Here is a 20,576-nt window from a genome sequence, read left to right on the forward strand (position 1 = left end):
GATGCACACAACGGTGTCACAGCGACAGCCATGTATGGGTATATAGCGCTTGCTGGCCAGGGCTGCTCTGACACCCGCCTACAGAAATGCAGTCTAAAAGGGTGAGTTCAGGACTGGGAGGTTCTTCAGACCTGCTGTGCTGGCTGCTGCCTCACCACAGCTCCAGCATGGTACTCTGCCAATGACTCCCTGTGTGGCCTTGGTAAAGTCACCGGAGTGCTTTGTGCCTCAGTTCCCCCATCTGTACAGTGAGGAGAATAGCACTCAGATACCCCAAAGGGGGCTGTGGTGAGTGACTAGCTGTGCTTTACATGTGAGGCATGCTAGATGGTCTGTGCTGAGGGCCCTTGGCTTTGTAGCGCTTTGCCATATGTACCATGCAGCCATTAAGCGCTCTCAGCAAAGGACTGAATCGCTGATGTCCAGGCATCCTCGCTCTTGGGAAGGCTCTTGTCATATGGGTTAAACGGGCATGAAAAATAATCAGACTTTTCCTTTCAAACCAAAATCTCCAATCCCGTTACAAACTTTAATGAATGGATGAGCGCATGGCCTGCAAACCTGGTATTAATGTCCTGTGAACCGGGAGCTAGTCATTCTTTCCAGTTTTCAGGTGGAGAAACAGAGGCACAGAGAGTTCATGTGACTCACCCAAGTTCCCACAGGGAGACAGTGGCAGATCCAGGAATAGAAGTCAGATGTTCTGCTTCCCTGTCCCTACTCTGACCACTAGTCATGGCTGCCTCTCCTAGCTTCCCTGTCTCGTACGCCCAGGAATGCCTATCGTAAGAGCCAGAGCATTGCTTGCTCCAACTCAATATGGGGAACATCTTCAAAGGCACAAATGGCAGGTGGACACCTAGCCCCTCTCTCCCTCCCCACCGCCTCTGAAAATCTCCCTCTAGGATGTTGAAAGTGAATGTGTGGCCATCCCTGCGGCTGGTGATGTGGCCTAGCAATGGGTGTACCTCAGAGGCTGAGGGGATCAGAGAAACCCCCCAACATTCAGATCCAAGAGGAGTCTGAAAATCCTGAGCTCTTCCTTGTGCCTTTCCAGCACTTCTGCTCTGGGAAGCAGGTTGGGCAGAGATGGTGAAAACCAAACCTGCTGGGATGTGTGGGGAAGGAAATTGAAAAATGCTTTGGAAGCTGCAGGAAGGTTTGTTCAGGGGCCGGCTCTGGGTTTGGACAGAGGGTTGGGTCAGTTTTTACTCTACCCAAACTGGTTCTCTGCTCCTCGGTTTCCACAGCTCTGTGATATGACCTCAAGTGGCCAAAGGCCATGTTCTGCTCTCAGATACAGCAGAGCAATCTCCGCTGATGCAGAGTAACCAAGAGTGGAATTCGGCCCGAGCTGGCATGTGGCAGCATTGCCCTGGGGAAGCCTACAGACCTGTTGGCTGGCTTGGCGTCATCTCTTTGCAACTCCCGCCCCTCGTTCCTGCCTCTTAAGAGCTTCTTTGCTTGCACTCACTTATTCCCCTCGCTGAAGTTCAGCAGCCCATTAAAATGGTTGACCTTGTCATCCTCTCCAGGTTCTCACATCTGGTTCTCGTTAAGGGATCCCAGGATGCAGCTCTCTGTCAGTTGCTCTCCCTACCTCCCACCCCTTTTGTGACCCAGGGAGGATTATGGGTGATTAGAAGACAGGCAGCAGAGCAAGTATAGACGGGGGAGGGATTGTTATAAATAGAAATACCATAAACTTATCAGCCTATCACTCGAGGTGAATTCTGGTTTTAATCTCTAAGACCCGTAAATACAGTGACTGGAAGGGGAAGGGCGCAGTTAACCCTTTCAGATAGCTGCAAAACACTGCAGTCCTCAGGCACGCATTGCACACAGGAAACGGGGAGCTGAGCAAATGTGAGGATTCCCGGATCCCTTCCGAGCGAGATGTGCTGAGCACAGGAGCATGCCGCAGGGTGGGGTGGCACAAGCAGGAGTTCGTGGCTTGCTGATCGGGTGCCTGGGAGTCTAGTGGGACAAGAGCAGAGATGAGCCACAAACGAAAAACACAAAGGAGGTGGGCGGGGTGCTGCTGGCTCTGTTCAGAGGCTGATTGAGTTGGGAAGTCTGGGGAAGGCAGAGAAAACCAGTCCAAACAGTGGGATTCCTGACATTCTCCCACGTACGGGGGGCCTCTGCTTTCCCAGCTCCTGACTCCTTTGGTGAGGAGCGGATGCCATCCTGTCCTTCCCAAACAAGCTTTACCTGCGTGGCTCCCCACGCTTTCCCACAGCCCCTTGGGAGGGAACTGGTGGGAGAGAGACTCCAAAGGAGCCTCCAGGGGTATTCCGGAGCATGGAGGGAGGCTTTGGGAAGGGTTATGGAGTAAAGGGAAGCAGGACCAATGATTATGGAGGGAAAGGTGATTCTGGGGACAGAGCATGACCCACCTTAACATGGTGAGGGCCAGGGAGCCTCTTGACGTGTTTTTGCAGCAGGGGCCAGGCGTGACTGCAAAGGGTTATGGAAGGGTGGGCATCCCAGAAGGTTTTGGAACTGGAAGGCTCTTGAAATGGCTCTGGGATGAGTTAAATTCTGCTTTTAGTTACAATGCGTGGCACAAAGCAACTCCGCTGAGGTCAACAGAGTTACTGTGGGTTCACTGCATGGTGACCGAAGGCAGAATTTGGCTCACTGAGTTTTGGAGACTCTGGGAGAGGCTGTAGGTCTTGTGATACAGCCTGTGAAGTAATGGACGATGGGGGACTCTGGAGCGGGTGATAGACCGTGGCATGCTTTCGGCAGGGCTCTGGATGGCGGGGGACTCGAGTGGGTTATGGAGCCTGGGTGCATTAGGCAGAGTTATGGATGGTGGTGGGTGCTGTCTGTTCGAGTTAGCACTTTTCTTTTGAGCAAAGGAAATATGAGCTCATTGGCTGCTGGTCACTGCTGCCCTCTGTTCCATCTCCCTTTGATTGGGACTTCGAGATGAGTTCTGTTTCCTGTGGAGCCTTTGGGGTGTTCAGCTTCATTGGTCCATTTTCTGTGGCTTCCTACTCCCTGTTAATCCCCCGTTGCAAGGGGAGGAGGGGCATTGTTAATGTCGTTAGGCGCTCGTGACTCTAAAGAGAGGTATTAGCTTTTGATTAATCACCTAAGCTGGCTTTTGGTAACAGTCCCTACTGAACAGAAGTTTTCAGGCAATGAGATGCTCTTAAGAGCTCGTGCTCAGCTGCAGACATTCCAGAGATATTTTCTGCCCCACAGAGACAAACGGGTGCTCAGAGGACCAGAAAAAGGGTTGAAGACTCAGGGGAAGAGATTCTTAGTGGTGACCAGGACAGATCAGAAACAGGGGGAGATGGGGACTGGCAAAGAACTGGGACAGCAGTCAGCCAGGGACAGGGAATGTCACCGCATGGAGCCCGGCTACTCTCAGTCCCTTTGCAGAAGGCTCAAGGGCCTCCAGCCTCTTGTTGAGAAAAGTCCTTCATTGGATTTATTTTAAGTAGGTAAAGAACTGCCCCTCCCACCCCGCAGCCGGTCCCCCCCATTGTGGCTGTTATCAATTCTGTTGTAGCTCCAGAGCAGTTCAGCTGACGCACCTTCCGCGCCAGGGTGCTTATCGCACCCTTTGCTTGGGTCTCGATTGAATTTTCGCGAAGGTGACCTTTCAGGCAAGGTGGCTAGGAGGGTGTGAGCTGAGAGAGCAGCCAGGCTGGGGAGGTTAGTCTGTGGAATGGCCACAGTCTATCCCCGAGGGATGTATGTGAGCCTGTGTCCACCAGGAATTCTGTCCATCCATGCAGAGCTTGTTAGAGCTTTGACCCTGGGACGGGGTCTTCTGAAACCAGCAACCTGGAGAGCTCTCCTCAGGGAAGCTTGGTAGCCTGTGGGAGAGGAGAGGGACTAGTGCACTGGCTCTTCACTTCTGGAGATCTGGATTCAAATGCTGGATCGTGTGGCAAGTGACTTGGGCTCTCTGAGTGGTTCCCTAGTGGGCATATGTCCACATCAGCCCATGATGTAGCATGACTGAAAGTCTTTACCCAAGAGAGAACTGGCACTGGAATAGTAGGGGAGCTGAGAGTCATGGCTTGAGAACATTAGCAAACCTTGGCTGGGCAGGGCTGGAATAGCTGGGGCGTGCCAGGTCAGGACTGAGGAGCATTAGCAAGCATTGGGGGGCAGGGGTGCTGCTGGACAGGCCCAGAGCTGTGTCAGGGAGCACTCAGGAGGAGAGCATCGAGAAGGGGGGAGGGTTGCTGTGGGTCAGGTGGAGAAGCAGCAGCACAGCAGCTAGGGGAAGCATTCCAGCCCCTGCCTGCGCTGATCCTGGTCCAGCCGACGCTGTCAGTCCGAAGGGCACCTGAGCCAGGAAACATTCCAACCCGCATGATGCCCGTATCTAAGCAAGCTTCTCTGACGAGGAGGCAGATCCTCAGGCCATGGCTGGGGAGCCAGCCCGACGCTCCTGCACCCTACGGTCCTTCTCTCTGGGACCGTAGTGTGGAAGTGTCTGTGTGTCTCGGCAACCCAAGTTGCACACTTGTCCTGCCTGTTGCTTTTCTGTGGGATCCCGGCCTGGACACTGGAGGGGCTGGGGACTCCAGGCTCTATTGAGGTGTGTGTTAAGCTGGATGCTTTCTTTCGTAGCAGCGAGCCACCCTTCCCCGTGACCTGCTGTTGAGGTGTGTGGTACACAAAGGGTTAGGTGTTTTACAATGGAATCCCGACCCAGGCTTTTCTCTCCGGCCTGGGTTACCAAGGAAAAGATTCCCCCACCCCACCCCCGTTCGCTTGGCAAAATTCCTAGCTGGATTTATTTCTGCCGATTTGCTTGTCTTGGTATGAAAGGGATTTTCACAGGGGAAAGATCTGATTGGCTGGACGCCGGCTGAAGCCCCTCTTTTTCACGTTTGCGGTTCATTGGCTAACCTTTCCCCACAGTGTGGCTTGGAGGGGGCGGTGGTCCTTTGATGGTATGTGTGTGTGTGCGCGTCTGCTGGGCAAGTGACACATCGCCTCTGGCTGAAGGGATCGGGCCGTTGTGGAAGGGCCGTCTTTGTTAGCCAAGCTCTGGGGACGGGGCTGGGGCTGCTCTTCCCCTTTCTTGGCAGTGTCTTTGGCACTTGGGGTTGGCATAGGCCCCAGCAGGCTGCACACTCCTACTCCAGCGAGGCAGATAAAGAAAGCACTTTCTCTCGATGAACCCCAGCCTGGCTTCCACAGCACGGGAGGAGGAGGAGGAGGGACCTGTAGGAGAAAGGGGAAGAAAGTCTAGTGCTGCCCTCGCAGGAGTGGGAGGCGGGTGCATGAGGGGAGCTGAGATCTGTTCCAAAGCTGGCAGCAGCATGAGCGATTTCAGCATGTTCTGCGAAACCAAGGCAAGGGTCCAATGGGGAGGGAATGAAACCAGACTCCCGAATCCACCCACAGAGCCCACACAGCGCGGCCCTGCTGCTCGGCACTAGCCATGGGCTCCTGAGGCCTCAGGCCTAGCCACGGGCTCCTGCAGCCCACACCAAGCAGCTTTTCCGCCAGGGCAGGTGGCCCAATCAAAGCCAGTGGCTCCTGCAGCTCACGCTAACAAGGCCTATGCTACTGCCAGGCGCTGTCATCCACATTTCTCAGGAGGCTCTGTGCAGAGGAGTCCAACAGCCCAAGCAACCAGGCCCAGCCCAGCAGGGCTCTGCAGTCGGCACAATTTAACATCGAGTACTCCCTGTGTCCCGCAGACTTTCTAATAACTCTGCCTTGTCAGCACTCGCACTGTTGCCCCCATGGCGTCCGTGTTCCCAGCTCGTGGGTTGGCAGGGGTGCGGGTGAACACTGAGGTGGTCTCTCTAAAAGAGCATGATCTGATTGCGCAAGGATCAGTGGGTTTGGCCCTCAGCTCAGTCCCTTTATCCTCCTGCGCTGAAGGGCCCTGGGGCTGTAGGAGGAGCTGTAAGTCGCTCTCTGATCTCTCAGGAAAGGGAGCCTGACTTGTCTGGTTTTCTAATGGCTCTCGCCCCTTCCATTCCTTCTCTTTTCTGCAGGCCACGACATTAATGGAGCTCTGGAACCTTCCAACATCGACACCAGCATTCTGGAAGAGTACATCAGCAAGGAAGACTCACCAGATATGTAAGTCCCTGCCTCGTGCGCGGCCCGGTGGTGGGGGGCTGCCAGCGGGGGCAGAGCTAGTGACCGTTTTCCCAGGGAGAAGTTGAATTTTCTCCTTTCCAGGGGTGCAATGCCTTGTTTGTAAATAGCTTCCCTGCCCCCTTTTATCCCTGCTCTCTGCCTCTGTCAGATCTCCCATCTGTCGCTCTGTGCTACCATCGTCATTTTCAATCCCTCCTCTGTTCTCCAAACCCCTTTCTAGTTTCCTTCCTCCCAGGTAGGATCAGTAAAGAATCCTTTAATTCCCGTCCTTGGCGCACCCCCTGCTACCTTTGGACAGGACTAAAAATGGCACAGAGGAACATCAAATGAATGCATTTTGGCCCACGCTCCCCTGTGCTGCTAGGAATAGCTACTAGGGCATCATGCTGGGAGCGAAATGCACTGGCATTCTGGGGAGAGAGATCCCCAGGAATGAGTGTGTGCGGAAGGGAAATGTCTCCCTGGGACCAGCAGTGGACCTGGCTCTCCACACCACGCTGGGGTGCACTGACTTCACCGGGGAGAAAATGGGCACTCACCACAGGCGGGAGGCTGTAGTCCCTGTTGGTGCTGGCAGTGGGGCACTGACCTGTTGGGATGGGAGGTACTGTCCTGTTCCCAGCCGGTGTTTGTTACACTGGGCTGAGTGGAGCTTCTCAGCACATCTGGCAAAGTAAGCAGGGTTGGGTTTGGTCAGTCTTTGCCTGGGAGCCCTCAGAGGAAGACCTGAGTGGTGTAATGGGGCCTGAATCAATGCCACAGCATGGGGCAAACGGGAAGTGAGCTGCTGGAGTGGCCACTTTCCCCAGAAGTCGAAGAACTGAGGTAATGGGCAGTTCTAGCCTTTAAAGATCCATGAGCAACATTAGGTTAGTATCCTCTGTCCTGGGAGATTACATTCCACCTCCCTCCATTCCCCCACCGGTAGCAGCTAGATACTCACCCTCCTTCCGCTCCCCGCCTGAGCCCCGGGGTGCAGTTTTGCTGGTGCTGTCGGGTTGCGGTGCCTCCTTCCCAGTGGTGGGTGTGTGGGTGGGGGCAGAAGGGCTGCGTGGCCGACGAAAGGTGCAATATGTGTATACTGCTGAGGTTCTCAACTTCTCTCCCACAGCTGCTTCCCAGACATCCCTGCCTCAGCCAGCTACGCACACACCCAGCCTTCCGGCTCTGCCTCTGTCAGTGCTCCTGTTGCCAGCTCCATCTCCAGCGTCGCTCATGTGACCAACCCAGCTTCCAGTGGTGCCCTCCATCTCTGTCCCCCAGGCAGCCAAGGCCCGGTCCGTCATGTTCCTCTTTTGGCCAACCCCTGTGGACCCAGCTACAGTGCTCACCTCAACTGCAATAACAACAATGGCATGGTGGTGCCCAAGGGGTACCTCAGTGGCCACTGCCTGAATAACGTGGTCCCTCCAATCAAATCGGAGCCCAAGGCCTCCTATGCACCTGGGTAAGTGTGGCTGAAGCAGGGAGGAGGAGTAAAAAGAGTTTCTTCACCTGGAGGTGATTATACATTAGGAACTCTGAGGCCTGCTGTGTTTGTCCCACAAACCTTCGGGTGCCTAAACATTGATTCAGGTGCTTAGTTATTGGTGCTGGAGTTTGAGAGCGTTGGCTGTGGCCTTCGTGCCAGTGACGTGCATTGAGCTAGGTGGAATAGTAACGTCCCATATGAGAGCAGATGGCATTAAAGCCAGGGCCAGCGGGGGCCAAAGAGATTCATGGAACACAGAGCAGAAGGCTCTGTGAGTGAATGATGGGAAAATCTTTTAGTATCTTAGGCAGGAACAGAGGCATATTTGGAATCCATTCCAGATTGAGAAAATCCTCATTCCAGGATCTCCCTGGGGCTATCCCAGGTGAAAGGTGGTAGCTAACTCAGACAAAAAGATATGGAGTCTGGTGTCCCAAATACCTTGGGCTGGTATTTGATATCTCTCACTCTGTGTAGGAAGGAGATAGACCCTGGGCTGAATTTGCACCCACTTGCAGTGTACTCTAGGCTCACCCCCTGCAAAGAGTGGGAGGACTGAGTTTCTGTATCTCTGGTGGACTGAACATGTAGCCCCAGGAGGAGAAAGTGCACCCAGGGAGATGCTGCGATTCCTGCTTTCTGGGCAGGTGTCTACCTCAGTGGGCAGAGATGGGCCTGCCATGGCAGGCTGGGATCAGAGGGAAGCGTGGCAATGCCAGGCCAGCGATTGCTCTGCTGGGTGAGCAGGAGCGCGCAGCCGTTGGTAGAGAGAGGACTGCTGTGCCATGCTGGGCGGGAATGGGGCCGAGGCTGTCTTGGTGGGCAGGGTGGGGATTGCCCCAGAGAGTGAGACATAGATGGAGACAATTCTCTCCGTGGGTAGAATGTGCCATAGCTCCCAGAGGTGAGAGAAATAGCTCCCCACACATGCTAGTTCATACATTTCATTCCTGGTAGCTGTTAGTCCCTAGCCCCCTGCTGGGAGGAGCACCCCAGCTTCTCCCTTCCCCTGACTCTTTCAAGGGTGCTGCTGGGGAGATCCTTTCCTCACTGCTGGCAGAGGAAGACTCCAGAGGAGTCAGTAAGACGGCGATGGAAATCAATAGTGCCACATCCCTCTCTCAGCGTGGCCACCCAGCAGTCTGGCATCACCCCCCCACACACACACATGACCTGCGCCAGTGCCTGACCCATCCTGGAGTCTCCCATCCCTCCACTTAGCACCTCTGTCTCATGTGGCGCATAGCCTCGCTGTGTTACATTTGCAGCCATCTCCTTCCTCTTTGGAATTGGTGGGTGATGGGTGCGGAGGCCCAGGCCAGGATGGAGTCCAGGTTTTGTGCATGTCTGTGAATCTCATGTTCTCCTCTGCCTCGCGCCATCTAGTGATGCCAATAAGGAGAACATCATCATGATTCCAGGAGTTGGGAAGGCTCTGAATTCACGGGGCCAAATTCAACCTTGATGTAATTCCACTGAGGCCATTGGGTTGGATTTGGCCCATTGGAGGGACTTGGAAAGATTCTCATGAAAGAGGCGGGGTAGAGAAAATCACCGATTGTGTCCATTGCCGTTGGATTCCCAGTCTGGGGGAGGACACAGAGTTTTCCCATGAGGCAAACAGCTGGACAGGAGCCATTCCTAGGGGCTCTCAGTCATGTTAGGGTCCATCCTGCAGAAGGTTTCCAGTTGTTTAGTCTAGTAAGGACCCGTTCTGTCCTTGCCCTTGGCTGAGATGGCCAACCAGGCTCATAGAGCCAACGGTGGCCATGGCTTGTGCGATGGGGATACCTGCCCGCCAGGGGCTGGGACTCCAGCCCATTGAATGGCAGTTGGAGGGTGACGACTTTGGGTCCCTAATAACCTCAGCTTTGGTCACACTGGAGGCTTGAGAGTCTTTCTCCCAGTCCCCGAGTTGGGGCCCCAGTGGAGTCAGTGTCCTAGAGGTGAAGGGCTCCGTACCCTACCTAGTCCCCTGGCCTTGGGGGGATCGTTGTGACAAAAGGCACAAGAAAGTAGCTGAATTGGGTCCTGAGATGACTTTGCAACAACTCTGGTTTGGTTTCCGTTATCTCATTGCAATATTCTTGCCCTTCCCCCCACCCAAAGGCACATTAAGCTTGGTCTGGACGTAGCTGCGTCCGTCACGGGTGTGAAAAATCTATACATTGGAGCTATGCCGACCTAACCCTCGGCGTGGATGCAGGGAAGAATTCTTCTGTTGAGGTGGCGACCGTAGTTCCGGGAGGCGGTGTTCCTATAGTGACAGAAAAATCCCTTCCATCACTACACTACGGGGTTATGCTGGTGTTAGTCCCTGTAGTGTCAACATATCCTGAGCCCGCTCGTGTCTGCTCCCCCCACCCCAAGCCTGCATATTGGCACCTGGGCCGTTAAGATCAGCTGGGACTCTGGAGCTAGATTTGTTTATCCAGGGGCAGGACGTTCTCTGGAACTTACTCCTGATGGAGACCAAGTCTTTTGACCTGTCGGGCACGCAACATGGCATGTCTATTTTCCCAGGCTGTCTCTGAGGGTAACTGGGGAGGAGCCGTTTAGCTTTTCATGAAGAGCTGGGAGTCCTGGAAAGCTAAAGTTGGATCAAACTGGATTTTTCGGTGTGTGGTTTTTAAATGACTGACGTGTCCGTGTGCAGGGAGCCTGTGTTTAGCCTCATGGTACAAGGCAAAATAAATAGAGGATAACTCAACAGATCACTCCCCTGCTGCCCAACTGCCCCATAGAACACAGGAAGTTCCTTGTCAATCCTTTTATCCCCGGACATGGTGCGTTTGGTGAGGCCAATAGAGTTTCCTATTCATATTTGGTTCCCTTTTGCAGAGCTAGGGCCAGATTCTGCTCTTGGTGCTGCTGGTGTAAATCCAGAGGAACTCCATTGACCTCTGTGGGTGCTGCTCCGGATTTCCCCAGGTGTGAGTGAAAGCTGAATCTGGCCCTCAGCCTCACAGCCTTCGCTTTCATGCATCAGATCCCGGAACAGAGCCAGGCTCCCCTATTTATTCAGGGTGAAACCAATGATCTTTTTCTGGGGAACAGATACATTTCTGTTTGGCTTCTTTTAACTGTCCATGAGCTGCAAAGAGAAGACTCTGATTAGCAGGTGAACAAAATGGCTGTGAAATGAAATGCCTATACATACAATCAAAGGAGGTACTGTGCAGGGGTGCTGACAGCTGCTGCAGTGCCAGCCTCTTCCAGCAGGAGGCACTGTAGCAAATGTTCTCAGGCCCTGGCTGTCGGGGAGTTCTGGGCCCAGCGAGAGATGCAGCAGGGAATGGTGCAGAGGCTCTGGCTATGCACGGCTTTCAGCTACTCCAGTCCCAGCCTGAGGCGACGTAGGTAATGGTGTGTGGAGGGGCTAGCTGGGAGCTTTGGCTGTAGGGAGCCGGGGCAGAAGCGCTGACTGCAGGGCAGCTCACGGCTATTTCAGTCCCAGTTTCTGCTGGTAGTAGGGAGTGCTGTAAGGATGGGGCAGGAGAGCTGGGTGTGGGCTCTGGTGCCAGCCTCTGCCAGCAGGAGTGTCTGTGGGCAGTGGGGTTAGCCGTGGTGCCGTTTGAATGGGTTTTATCCTGGAGTGTGGAAGTCACAGTGAGCAAACTGAAAGGCTTGGTTTTGCTGGAAGCTGGTTTGCAGTGACCTTCTCTTCTCTTTCTCCATTGCTCTCCAGCACTTTACCCGACTCTCCCCCGGACTCTGGATCAGAAGCCTACTCCCCCCAGCAGGTGAATGGTAAGTGCTTAAAAAAAAAAAAAAAAAAAAAAAGCCCAAACCTCCCAGCCTCCCCCCTCTTTGTTTTACGAAAGTGGTTGGCTCTGAAATCTTTATCAGACGGGAAAAACAGACGGCTGCAATACGTGGAGAGATTATCAGTTAGTAAATATTCCTAGACTTTCACCTATTGTTCTCCGGCTAGTCTTTGAAAGGGGGGGAGTGAGAGGGAATGGGAGAGGGGGAGGAAGTGCGGATCCACACACACACAGCGCGGAAGAGAGAGCCTCGTACCCAGGCAGGGTGTGAAATGGAGTCTGCGAGCCTCCGATTGCTGGTGTCCATGGTGGGGGTGTAAAACAGAGCGAGGGTGCGCGCGCCTCCTGGAAATGAAGCCCAACTTGTGGAAACACTAATGAACTCGCTGTTTAGTGGTAAGTTCTTGCTGAGCCTTTTCCTGCCGTCCAACGAGCTCCTCTGGTCCAAGGGGGGGCACCTCTCTGCTTCCCTTCTGCATAGGGCGGGGGGAACTCGGGGCCCCTCCCAGAGATGATTGTTTTCCCCCGGAAGGCGGGGTCAGGGCCATTCTGCCCCACTTGGCTTGGTGCGGGCTGAGGGAAGTGGGTGGATGTTGTTTGGTCCCAATGGCGACGCTCCCCATGCCTTGATGGCAGCACTGGCTGGGTGGGTGAGATGGTGGGAGGGGAAGGGAGCATGCCAGCTTCCCCGCCTCCCCACAGTTGCACTCTTTTTCCAGGCTCCAACCCAGTCCATGCTGGGAACGGCTCCTTCTCTTTTCTCTATGGAAGAGGTCAAGAGTTCTGTTTATCTTACTAAAAAAATCCCTGGAATTCCTCCTGGCCCTTCCTTAAATATAACAAAGAGGCCGGGCTACTCACCGCAGGGAGGGCAGATTTCCCTCACTGCCAGAGCAGCAGCACCTTCGCCTCAAGAGAACATAAGAAGAGGCGGCTACGGAGAACCCGTCTCGATAGGCTCCCTTTTCGTAAGAGAGGAATCAAACCCTTCAACCTCGTTTTGCCCTGGATTTGGCAGAGGCTGGGTCCTCAGTGAGACTGTGGGGGCTGGTTTTGGTGCATGTTTCAGTAATTGACGTGGCCTCTTTCCCTGCTACAGGGTTAGAAGCATCTGAAAAACAGAGAGAACTGTTCCCTTGAGACGCAGAAGATAACATAAGGGCTGCCATACTGAATCACGCCAGGTTCCATCTTCCCCGGTGTCCTGTCTCTGACTGTGGCCCATACCAGAGCTTCACGGGGATACAGAAGAGGGTAGTGATCCACCCCTGTCTTACACGCCCGGCTTCTGTTAGTCAGAGGCTTAGGGTTGCCTTGAGCATGGGGTTGTATCTCTCACTATTTTGGCTAATAGCCATTGGTGGTCTTATCCTCCATGAATTTATATAGTTCTTTTTTGAACCAGTTATACTTTTGGCTATCACAACATCCACTGGCAACAAATTCCACAGGCTTGTTGTGGGTCATGTGGAAAAAGTACTTCCTCTTGTTTGCGTTAAACCTGCTGCCTGTTAATTTCATTGGGTGACCCCTAGTTTTTGTATTGTGTGAAAGAGTAAATAACACTTCTCTATTCATTTTTTCCACACCATTCATGATTTTACAGACCTCTATTGTATCCCCCTCAGTCATCTCTTTTCTAAGATGAACAGCCCTAATTCTTTTTAGTCTCTCTTCATATGGAAGCTGTTCCATACCCTTGATAATCTTTGTTGACCTTTTCAGAACCTTTTCCAGAACCAGAACTGGACACAGTATTTAAGGTGTAGACACACCATGGATTTATATCATGATATTTTATTTTTTATTTTCTATCCCTTTCCTAATGGTTCCTAACATATTGTTAGGGTTTTTTCACTACTGTTGAGCAATGAGCAGAAGTTTTCAGAGAAATATCCATGGTGACTCCAAGATCTTTTTCTTGGGTGGTAACAACTAATTTAGAATCTATCACTGTATATTTATAGTTGGGATTATGTTTTTCCAGTGTGCATTATTTTGCACTTATCAACACTGAATTTCATTGGCCATTTTATTCCCCAGTCACCCAGTTTTGTGAGATCCCTTTGTAACTCTTTTTAGTCAGAAACTCTTTTAGTCAGAAACTCAAAAAAAAACAAAACTCTTTTTGGACTTAACTATCTTGAATAATTTTGTGTTGTCTACATACTTTGCCACTTCACTGTTCACATCCCTTTCCAGATCTTAATGAATATGTTGAACAGCACGATCCTCAGTACAGATCCTTGGGAGACCCTGCTGTTCACCTCTCTTCATTGTGAAAATGGACTATTCCTATCCTTTGTTTCCTATCTTTCAACCAGTTACTGATCCATAAAAGGACTTTCCCTCTTATCCCCTGGCTGCTTAGTTTCCTTAAGAGCCTTTGGTGAGGAACCTTGTCAAGAGCTTTCTGAAAATCCAAGTACACTATATCCACTGGATCTCCTTTCTCCACGTGTTTATTTACACCCTCAAAGGATTCTAATAGATTGGTGAGGCATGATTTCCCTTTACAAAATTTGTGTTGACTTTTCCCCAACATGTTCTATTCACCTGTGTGTTTGATAATTCTGTTCTTTAATATCGTTTCAACCAATTTACCCAGTACTGAAGTTAGGCTCACTGGCCTGTAATTGCAGGGATCCCCTCTGGAGCCTTTTTAAAAAATTGACATTACATTAGCTACTTTCTAGGCATCTGATATAGAGGCTGATTTCATTGTAGAGTATAGGTTATATACGACAGTTCTGCAATTTCATATTTGAGACCCTTCAGAATTCTGAGGTGAATACCATTTGTTTAATTTATCAATTAATTACTGTTTAATTTATCAATTTGTTCTAAAATCTCTTCTACTGTCATTGGGGACAGCACTTCAGATTTGCTACCCACATCACAGCTATTCTTTTGGGGAATCTCCCCCACCCTATCCTCTCCAGTGAAGACTGGTGCAAAGAATTCATTTATCTTCCCAGAGTGCTCCTTTAACACCTTTGTCATCTAGTGGCCCCACTGGCAGGCTTCCTACTTCGGGTGTACTTAACACAAATGTTATTATTAGTTTTTGCATCTTCAGCAAGTTGCTTCTCAAATCCTTTCTTGGTCTGCTGTATTATACTTTTACATTTTACTTGCCAGCATTTGTGCTCCTTCCTATTTTTCTCGTTGGGATTTGACTTGCAAATCTTAAAAGAACCTTTTCGTCTGTAACTGCCACCATTACTCTTCTGTTCAGCCATGATGGGATTCTTTTGGTCCTCCTAATGTCCATTTTTAAAATTTGGGAGTAGACTTTTAATCTGAGCCTCTATTATGGTATTTTTAAGTAGCCTACGTGCTGCTTGCAGGCATTCTACCCTTGTGACTGCCCTTTTTAATTTTCATCTAACTAGTGTCACCAGTCTTGTATAGTTCCCCATCTAAAGTTAAATGTGACTGGGGTGGGGCTTTTTTATGTCCCCCCCCCCCCCTACAAGGAGGTTAAATTTAATTCACTGCGGTCACTATTACCAAGCGGTTCGGTTATATTCACCTTTTGGACCAGAGCCTGTGCTCCACTTAGGACTAAATCAAGAACTCTTATGGGTTCCAGGACTAACAGCTCCACAGTAGAGCCCAGAGGTTCTGCTCTCCTGGGATATGGCTGGAATAGCACATACACCATATCTGGCTCCATAGTCCCCCTCCGGTGCTTTGTCAGTGGTTTGATTTACCCCGGTTAGTGCCCACACTGCCAGTGTCAGACCTTCTGACTTAACCACACCACAAAAACCGGAGTGGTTCCAATGGGCTATCTCAATAGCTCTCAAGCTGTGCTCCTCAGAGCACTTCCAGGGGGGTTATGGACTTCTCTCACAATCGGGAAACATCTCCTTGTCTCCAAGTGTTGATCCAGCCCAGGACTCTTCTGGGGTTTCCAGAGGCTTTGTCAATTAACTGGACTGAAAAACACCTAGCCCGTCCCTGCACTGCTGGGTCATGCTGTTCTTTGTCAGGGGTTTCACTGGTGTAAATTCAGTAACTATGGGCATCAAAATTGGAGGGGGAGAGGAGCAAGCTGCAGAGTGACCTGGCAGGATTGGAGCCAGGTGCAGGTAGGTGTGGGGAAGGCAGCAAGGGGAGATTCAGAACTAGTCAGTGTAAAGCCCTGCACCCCAGTAGAGGCAGTAAACCACGTAGATACACTGTGTAATGGGATGTAACCAGTCATCTCACCCATCACATGGAAGTGAATTCAGTGTCCCTTGTCCCTTCACTCTTGCCTACTGTCCCTTTTCCATGCATCCTAGCCCTGTGGCTTTGGGACATGGGCAACCAGGAGCCTGGTCCCCCATTGGAGCTCATTTTTAGGAAGTGACCAAAATATGGGAAAGTTTGTGATCCTCTGATCGTCCGAAGGACATTTCTAATCATCCTCTTTTTCTTTTTCTTCTTCCCCTCTGGGGCAGTGACAGGGAAATGGGCCATGCTCAGATACCCCTCTGATGCAGCCACAAGGTAGCATCTTGGTTTATAACAATACAAGTCCCTCCAGTGCTGCTGCAGAGACCCCTTGTGCGCAGCCTCCGTGGAACACACTGATATCGCATGCGTAGAAAATCTTGCACTGTTATGAAAACCCGTCTGAAGGAAAAGGGTCCGGTTTGGTGACACACAAGCCTCCCCTCTCCCTAGGCTCTCTCTCCATGGAAGGAAGAGAGAGCTGGGCAGCTCAGTTAATTTTGCCAGGCCTCCCTGATTCCTCTTAAGAAAGTTTTGGACTCGTCAGGCAATGCCATGCAAAGGGCCTGACCAGTTCCCAGGCCTGGTCTCTCCCCATTGCAAGTTGCTTGGACTTTGCTCCATTCTGCCACCAGGGAGCCCGCTGGTGCTCATTTCCCCCTAATGTTAGGAGTTGAGAGGTGCTTGGACCTCATCTGGCCCCTAGCCAGAAGTGGCCTGTCTAGCTCTTGTGAGCAATCTCCATTCCCTTCTCAGGTGCCCGGTGGCAGCATGGAGATGTGGAGGGGCAGTGCTGCGGGGAGGGGAAGGGGTGTGTATCAAATGAGCTTGCGAATCTTACCCTGATCTATAACACAGACTGGGTCTGCTAGCAACTCCTTCCGTGTCACAGCTACAGCTCTTCTCACTGAGCAAGCCCCAGCAGGGCAGTACCCGTCTGCCTCACTCACATCTGTTGATTACCAACGCTTTGCTTCTCTGCTGGTGTCATGGAAGAATCCCCTATTCTGGCTGTCCCGAAGCCCAGTGTGAGTGAATCCTTAGGCTGGCCTTGTGCAGGTTCCGTGTGCGGGTAGGTGGGGCCAGCTGCTTCTGGTCAGCCAGGAATGCCGTGTCCCTGCTGCCTATATCCTCCTTCTTTTTTCTCCGCGGGGGGTGCAGGGAACCTCTCTCTGCATTTGAAACACCTGCAAACTGCCCCTTTCTCCACGTCCCAGTGTTGGGTGCTGGGATCCAGTCATGCCCTTGTGCAGGAAGAGCATAGTACCCCCTGAGAGATCTGAAATCACAGACTAATGCACCCTACGTTCCCCCAAACACACCCTATTGCTAAGTTAGGCAGAAGCCTGTGTAAACAGACAAGGTTTGCCTTGCGTCTGGGTCAGCGGACTCCGGTTTTGTTGGCTTACGGGGAGAAAGCGAGTTTGAGTTGAGAGGGCGACAAGCTTCTCTCAGACGTGGAAATCTAGGGCCTGTTTGCTCGAGGGCCTCAGCTGAGCTCAGCCCTGCTATTGGTGTAATGAGGCAGGAGGTCAGGGCCCACAAGCAGGGTTTGTGGTGCTTTCCTCCAACCTGGAAAACCCAGGTGTGTGGGGTTTTGTGTGTGTGGTGTTGTTTTTTTCCCCATGCAAGAAAAATCAATCCCAACTCACCACCTGGAAAACCCCAGGAAAACCCACGGCGGTTTTATGAAGAAGTGAGGCACCAAACACAGACTCTGTGATTTGCTTCATAAGCATGTTTAGCAGTCAACACGTAAAGGCAGGCTAGGCCCAGATTGAAAGCGTACTGTTCTGTAAATAGAATACAGCATCCAACCCCCCCCATCTGCCGGCTGGGTAGGCCTGCCATTCCATTCCAACTGCCTTTAGCTCCTGACACGCTTTTACCGATGCATTTGCTTTCTCAGCGCCTAGCTTATTATGAAGTCTTGACCAAACCAATCTGAATATGCTAAACGCACGCTCTGGCAGGGCTGCGCTGGTTGGATTGGAGTTTGCAGGTCTTTTCAAAATGGATAATAATCTGAATTCCATTATTTTGCATCCACATGTTCCCATCATGTTGACGCAATGAACTGCAGTGCAACCGCCTTCGCAAACATAGATTTAGGGGAGTAATCTGGATCTTCAGCTGTAAATACTAAAAGGGAAAGGAAGGGACTCAATATGACGTTCCATCACCTAATACTAAGCAATAATGCCTAGCTCTTATTTAGCCCGTTTTGTGGGTAGATCTCACAGTGGTTTACAAAGGAGGTCAGTGTCATTATCCCCATTTTACAAATGGGGAAATGGAGGCACAGAGAGCTGAAGTGAGTTGCCCAAGGTTACCCAACAGGCCGATGGCTGAGCTGGGAATAGCATGCAGGTCTCCTGATTCTCATTCTAGTGCTCTATCTGCTAGGCCCCACTGCCTCTATGCTTCAAGCCTCCTTTTCCTGTTCTGGGCTTGCCTGATGAGCCTATGTATCTGGGATCAGTCACTTTGGCTAAGTATCCAAAATGTTCCATAGCTTCTTGGACTTGCTTTTCAGTTTTGTCCTAGTGTGGTTTCAGTTCTTCGTTATTTAGATCAAGCTAGATTTTCCTGAATGGCAGCAGTAGTATCGTCTGCCTGTATTCTATCAAATTCCACTTAAACCTTATTGAGTTGCTTTTGCGAGCCTAGTGCCTCTCTGTAGAATCCCTTGTGCAAACGGAATGAGATGTTTTGATCTAAGTCCTGCTCTTGCTCAGTGTACAAACTATAATGGTTATAGTTGGATGCAAATGTAACATAAGGAGAGAGCCTCAGATAGCATAACTTGGTGGCGCACCACTGAAGTCAGAGGAACTGCACAGATTTCCACCAGCTGACAGTCTGGCTTGCGGGGTTCTGAGCCTTCTGCCAAGAATCATAGGGAAGCTGAGGCATCAGTCCCCCATTTCCAGTCAGCCAGCTGTGAGGATGCTGGCAATTGCAGGACAATGTGTGAACTTCCACTCTGTGCTTTCGGTGTTACTTATTTCCCAAAGAGGTTTAATTAGTGTGCTGAACATCCCATGTTTGCATCCGACCAGTTCTAGCATCATGTTGTTTTATTTTCATTGTCTGAGCACATGATAGAGTGTTCCTGGTCATACTTTGTTCTCCATCCTTGCACAGCATCCTCACCAACTTGGAGACCATATTCTTTGGTTTTCTTCTCAGTTGAAGAAGCAAGAGAATTAAGCCAGAACACAGGTTTGCCTGTGTATATATACTTGTAGCCATTAACAGACCATTTCTCGAGTTTGACCACCTTGCATTAATGTCAGTATTGATTCTTTTAGTTCTTCCTCTGTTTCTTCTTCTGCTTCTCATAATGGAGGAGTTCAAATCTTTCTGGAGGAGGAGTATCCCTGGGGCAAGAGTTTCAATCATTTATTTAAATTGGTTGCTTTGTACTGCAAAGAGGATGGTGAGGGTCTTCAGTTGTAGCCCCATGCAGAGCGCATGGCAGCAATCCGTTCTGGAAGTGAGCAACGTGCTGAAGATTGTAGCAAGGTCCCTTCTAAGAAATGGCTGCAATTTTCCTGCCACAGAAGAACCTGGGAATCCAGGAACAACCAAAGGGCCAGTAATACCTTTCAACTGCAAACTTCTGTGACAAAAGGTGGATGTGCCCCCTCGCTAATGGGGACAGTTCCTAACCATATTATTTGGTCATTTCCACTAGCCAGTGAGCAATGTCTCCATTTTATACAGTTTGTGCTGCCTAGGGGTCACCTTCCTTCAAGCCCCCGTCACGGCCAAGTCCAGGGAAAGCACAGGCACCCCTATATTCAAATGCGATTATAAAGTGATGCCTGTCATTCACATAACACTACTGCCACTGCTCACCATGTCTCCAGTATCCTCGCATATCCGTTGCTCAGGAGGGATGCATGATTGGGGTGTGGTGGGGGAACCCTTGATTAGCAGGGAAACCGTGAGCAAGATCATCAATGTAGGCAGCTGGTATTGTGTTCTGTGTATTTACCCTTCTGGTGTTTGAGCCTTTGGAGTTCATGTTTTCAAGCTTTTCTCGGCAACCACAAGAACTAGAAACCTACCTTTTGTTTACAATGAAAGCTGCGACTTTCATATCATCACAGGATGCCAGGATCTGGGGCTTTAAGAAGATCATCAAATATCACTTGACTTGCAATTCAGAGTTGGCAACACTGCTTCAACCTCAAGCTGAAGTATGTAGTGCCGCTCCTTAATATTCAAGTATTATTGTTACCTAGTATCATATCAGTAATTCAGGTTAAGGATAGAGAGCTCCAATCAAAACCCTGATCCAAATGTCGTATCTGGGACCCAAATCCAGTTACAATTTATTTAATTCCTAGACAAGAGTACTTGTGGCACCTTAGAGACTAACAAATTTATTAGAGCATAAGCTTTCGTGGGCTATAGCCCACTTCTTCGGATGCATAGAATGGAACATATATTGAGGAGATATATATATACACATACAGAGAGCATGAACATGTGGGAGTTGTCTTACCAACTTTGAGAGGCCAATTAAGTAAGAGAAAAAAAACTTTTGAAGTGATAATCAAGCTAGCCCAGAACAGACAGTTTTATAAGAAGTGTGAGAATACTTACAAGGGGAGATAGATTCAATGTTTGTAATGGCTCAGCCATTCCCAGTCCTTATTCAATCCTAAGTTGATTGTATCTAGTTTGCATATCAATTCCAGCTCAGCAGTCTCTCTCGTTGGAGTCTGATCCAACGATCAGTGATCGGTGATCTTCCAGAAAACACCATCCTGGCCACTATGGACATAGAAGCCCTCTACACCAATATTCCACACAAAGATGGACTACAAGCTATCAGGAACAGTATCCCCGATAATGTCACAGCTAACCTGGTGCCTGAACTTTGTGACTTTGTCCTCACCCACAATTATTTCACATTTGGGGACGATATATACCTTCAAGTCAGCGGCACTGCTATGGGTACCCCCATGGCCCCACAGTATGCCAACATTTTTATGGCTGAC

General features: G+C 50.6%; 1 protein-coding gene across 6 annotated transcripts in view; it reads left to right on the forward strand.

Annotated features, from left to right (window-relative positions):
- Window positions 1-20,576, forward strand: part of MYRF (myelin regulatory factor) — a 114,137-nt gene that overhangs the window by 40,160 nt on the left and 53,401 nt on the right. For 5 of the 6 annotated variants that reach the window (XM_065591832.1, XM_065591835.1, XM_065591831.1 and 2 more), the window contains exons 2-4: window positions 5,991-6,078; window positions 7,211-7,546; window positions 11,259-11,320. In XM_065591832.1, coding sequence (XP_065447904.1) covers window positions 5,991-6,078; window positions 7,211-7,546; window positions 11,259-11,320 — 486 coding nt within the window. Of the gene's footprint in view, window positions 1-5,990; window positions 6,079-7,210; window positions 7,547-11,258; window positions 11,321-11,495; window positions 11,734-20,576 lie in introns of those variants that run through there. The other variant, XM_065591837.1, reaches the window with a different exon arrangement.

This window comes from Chrysemys picta, chromosome 4 (assembly GCF_011386835.1).
Source record: "Chrysemys picta bellii isolate R12L10 chromosome 4, ASM1138683v2, whole genome shotgun sequence".
NCBI classification, from domain to species: domain Eukaryota; kingdom Metazoa; phylum Chordata; order Testudines; family Emydidae; genus Chrysemys; species Chrysemys picta.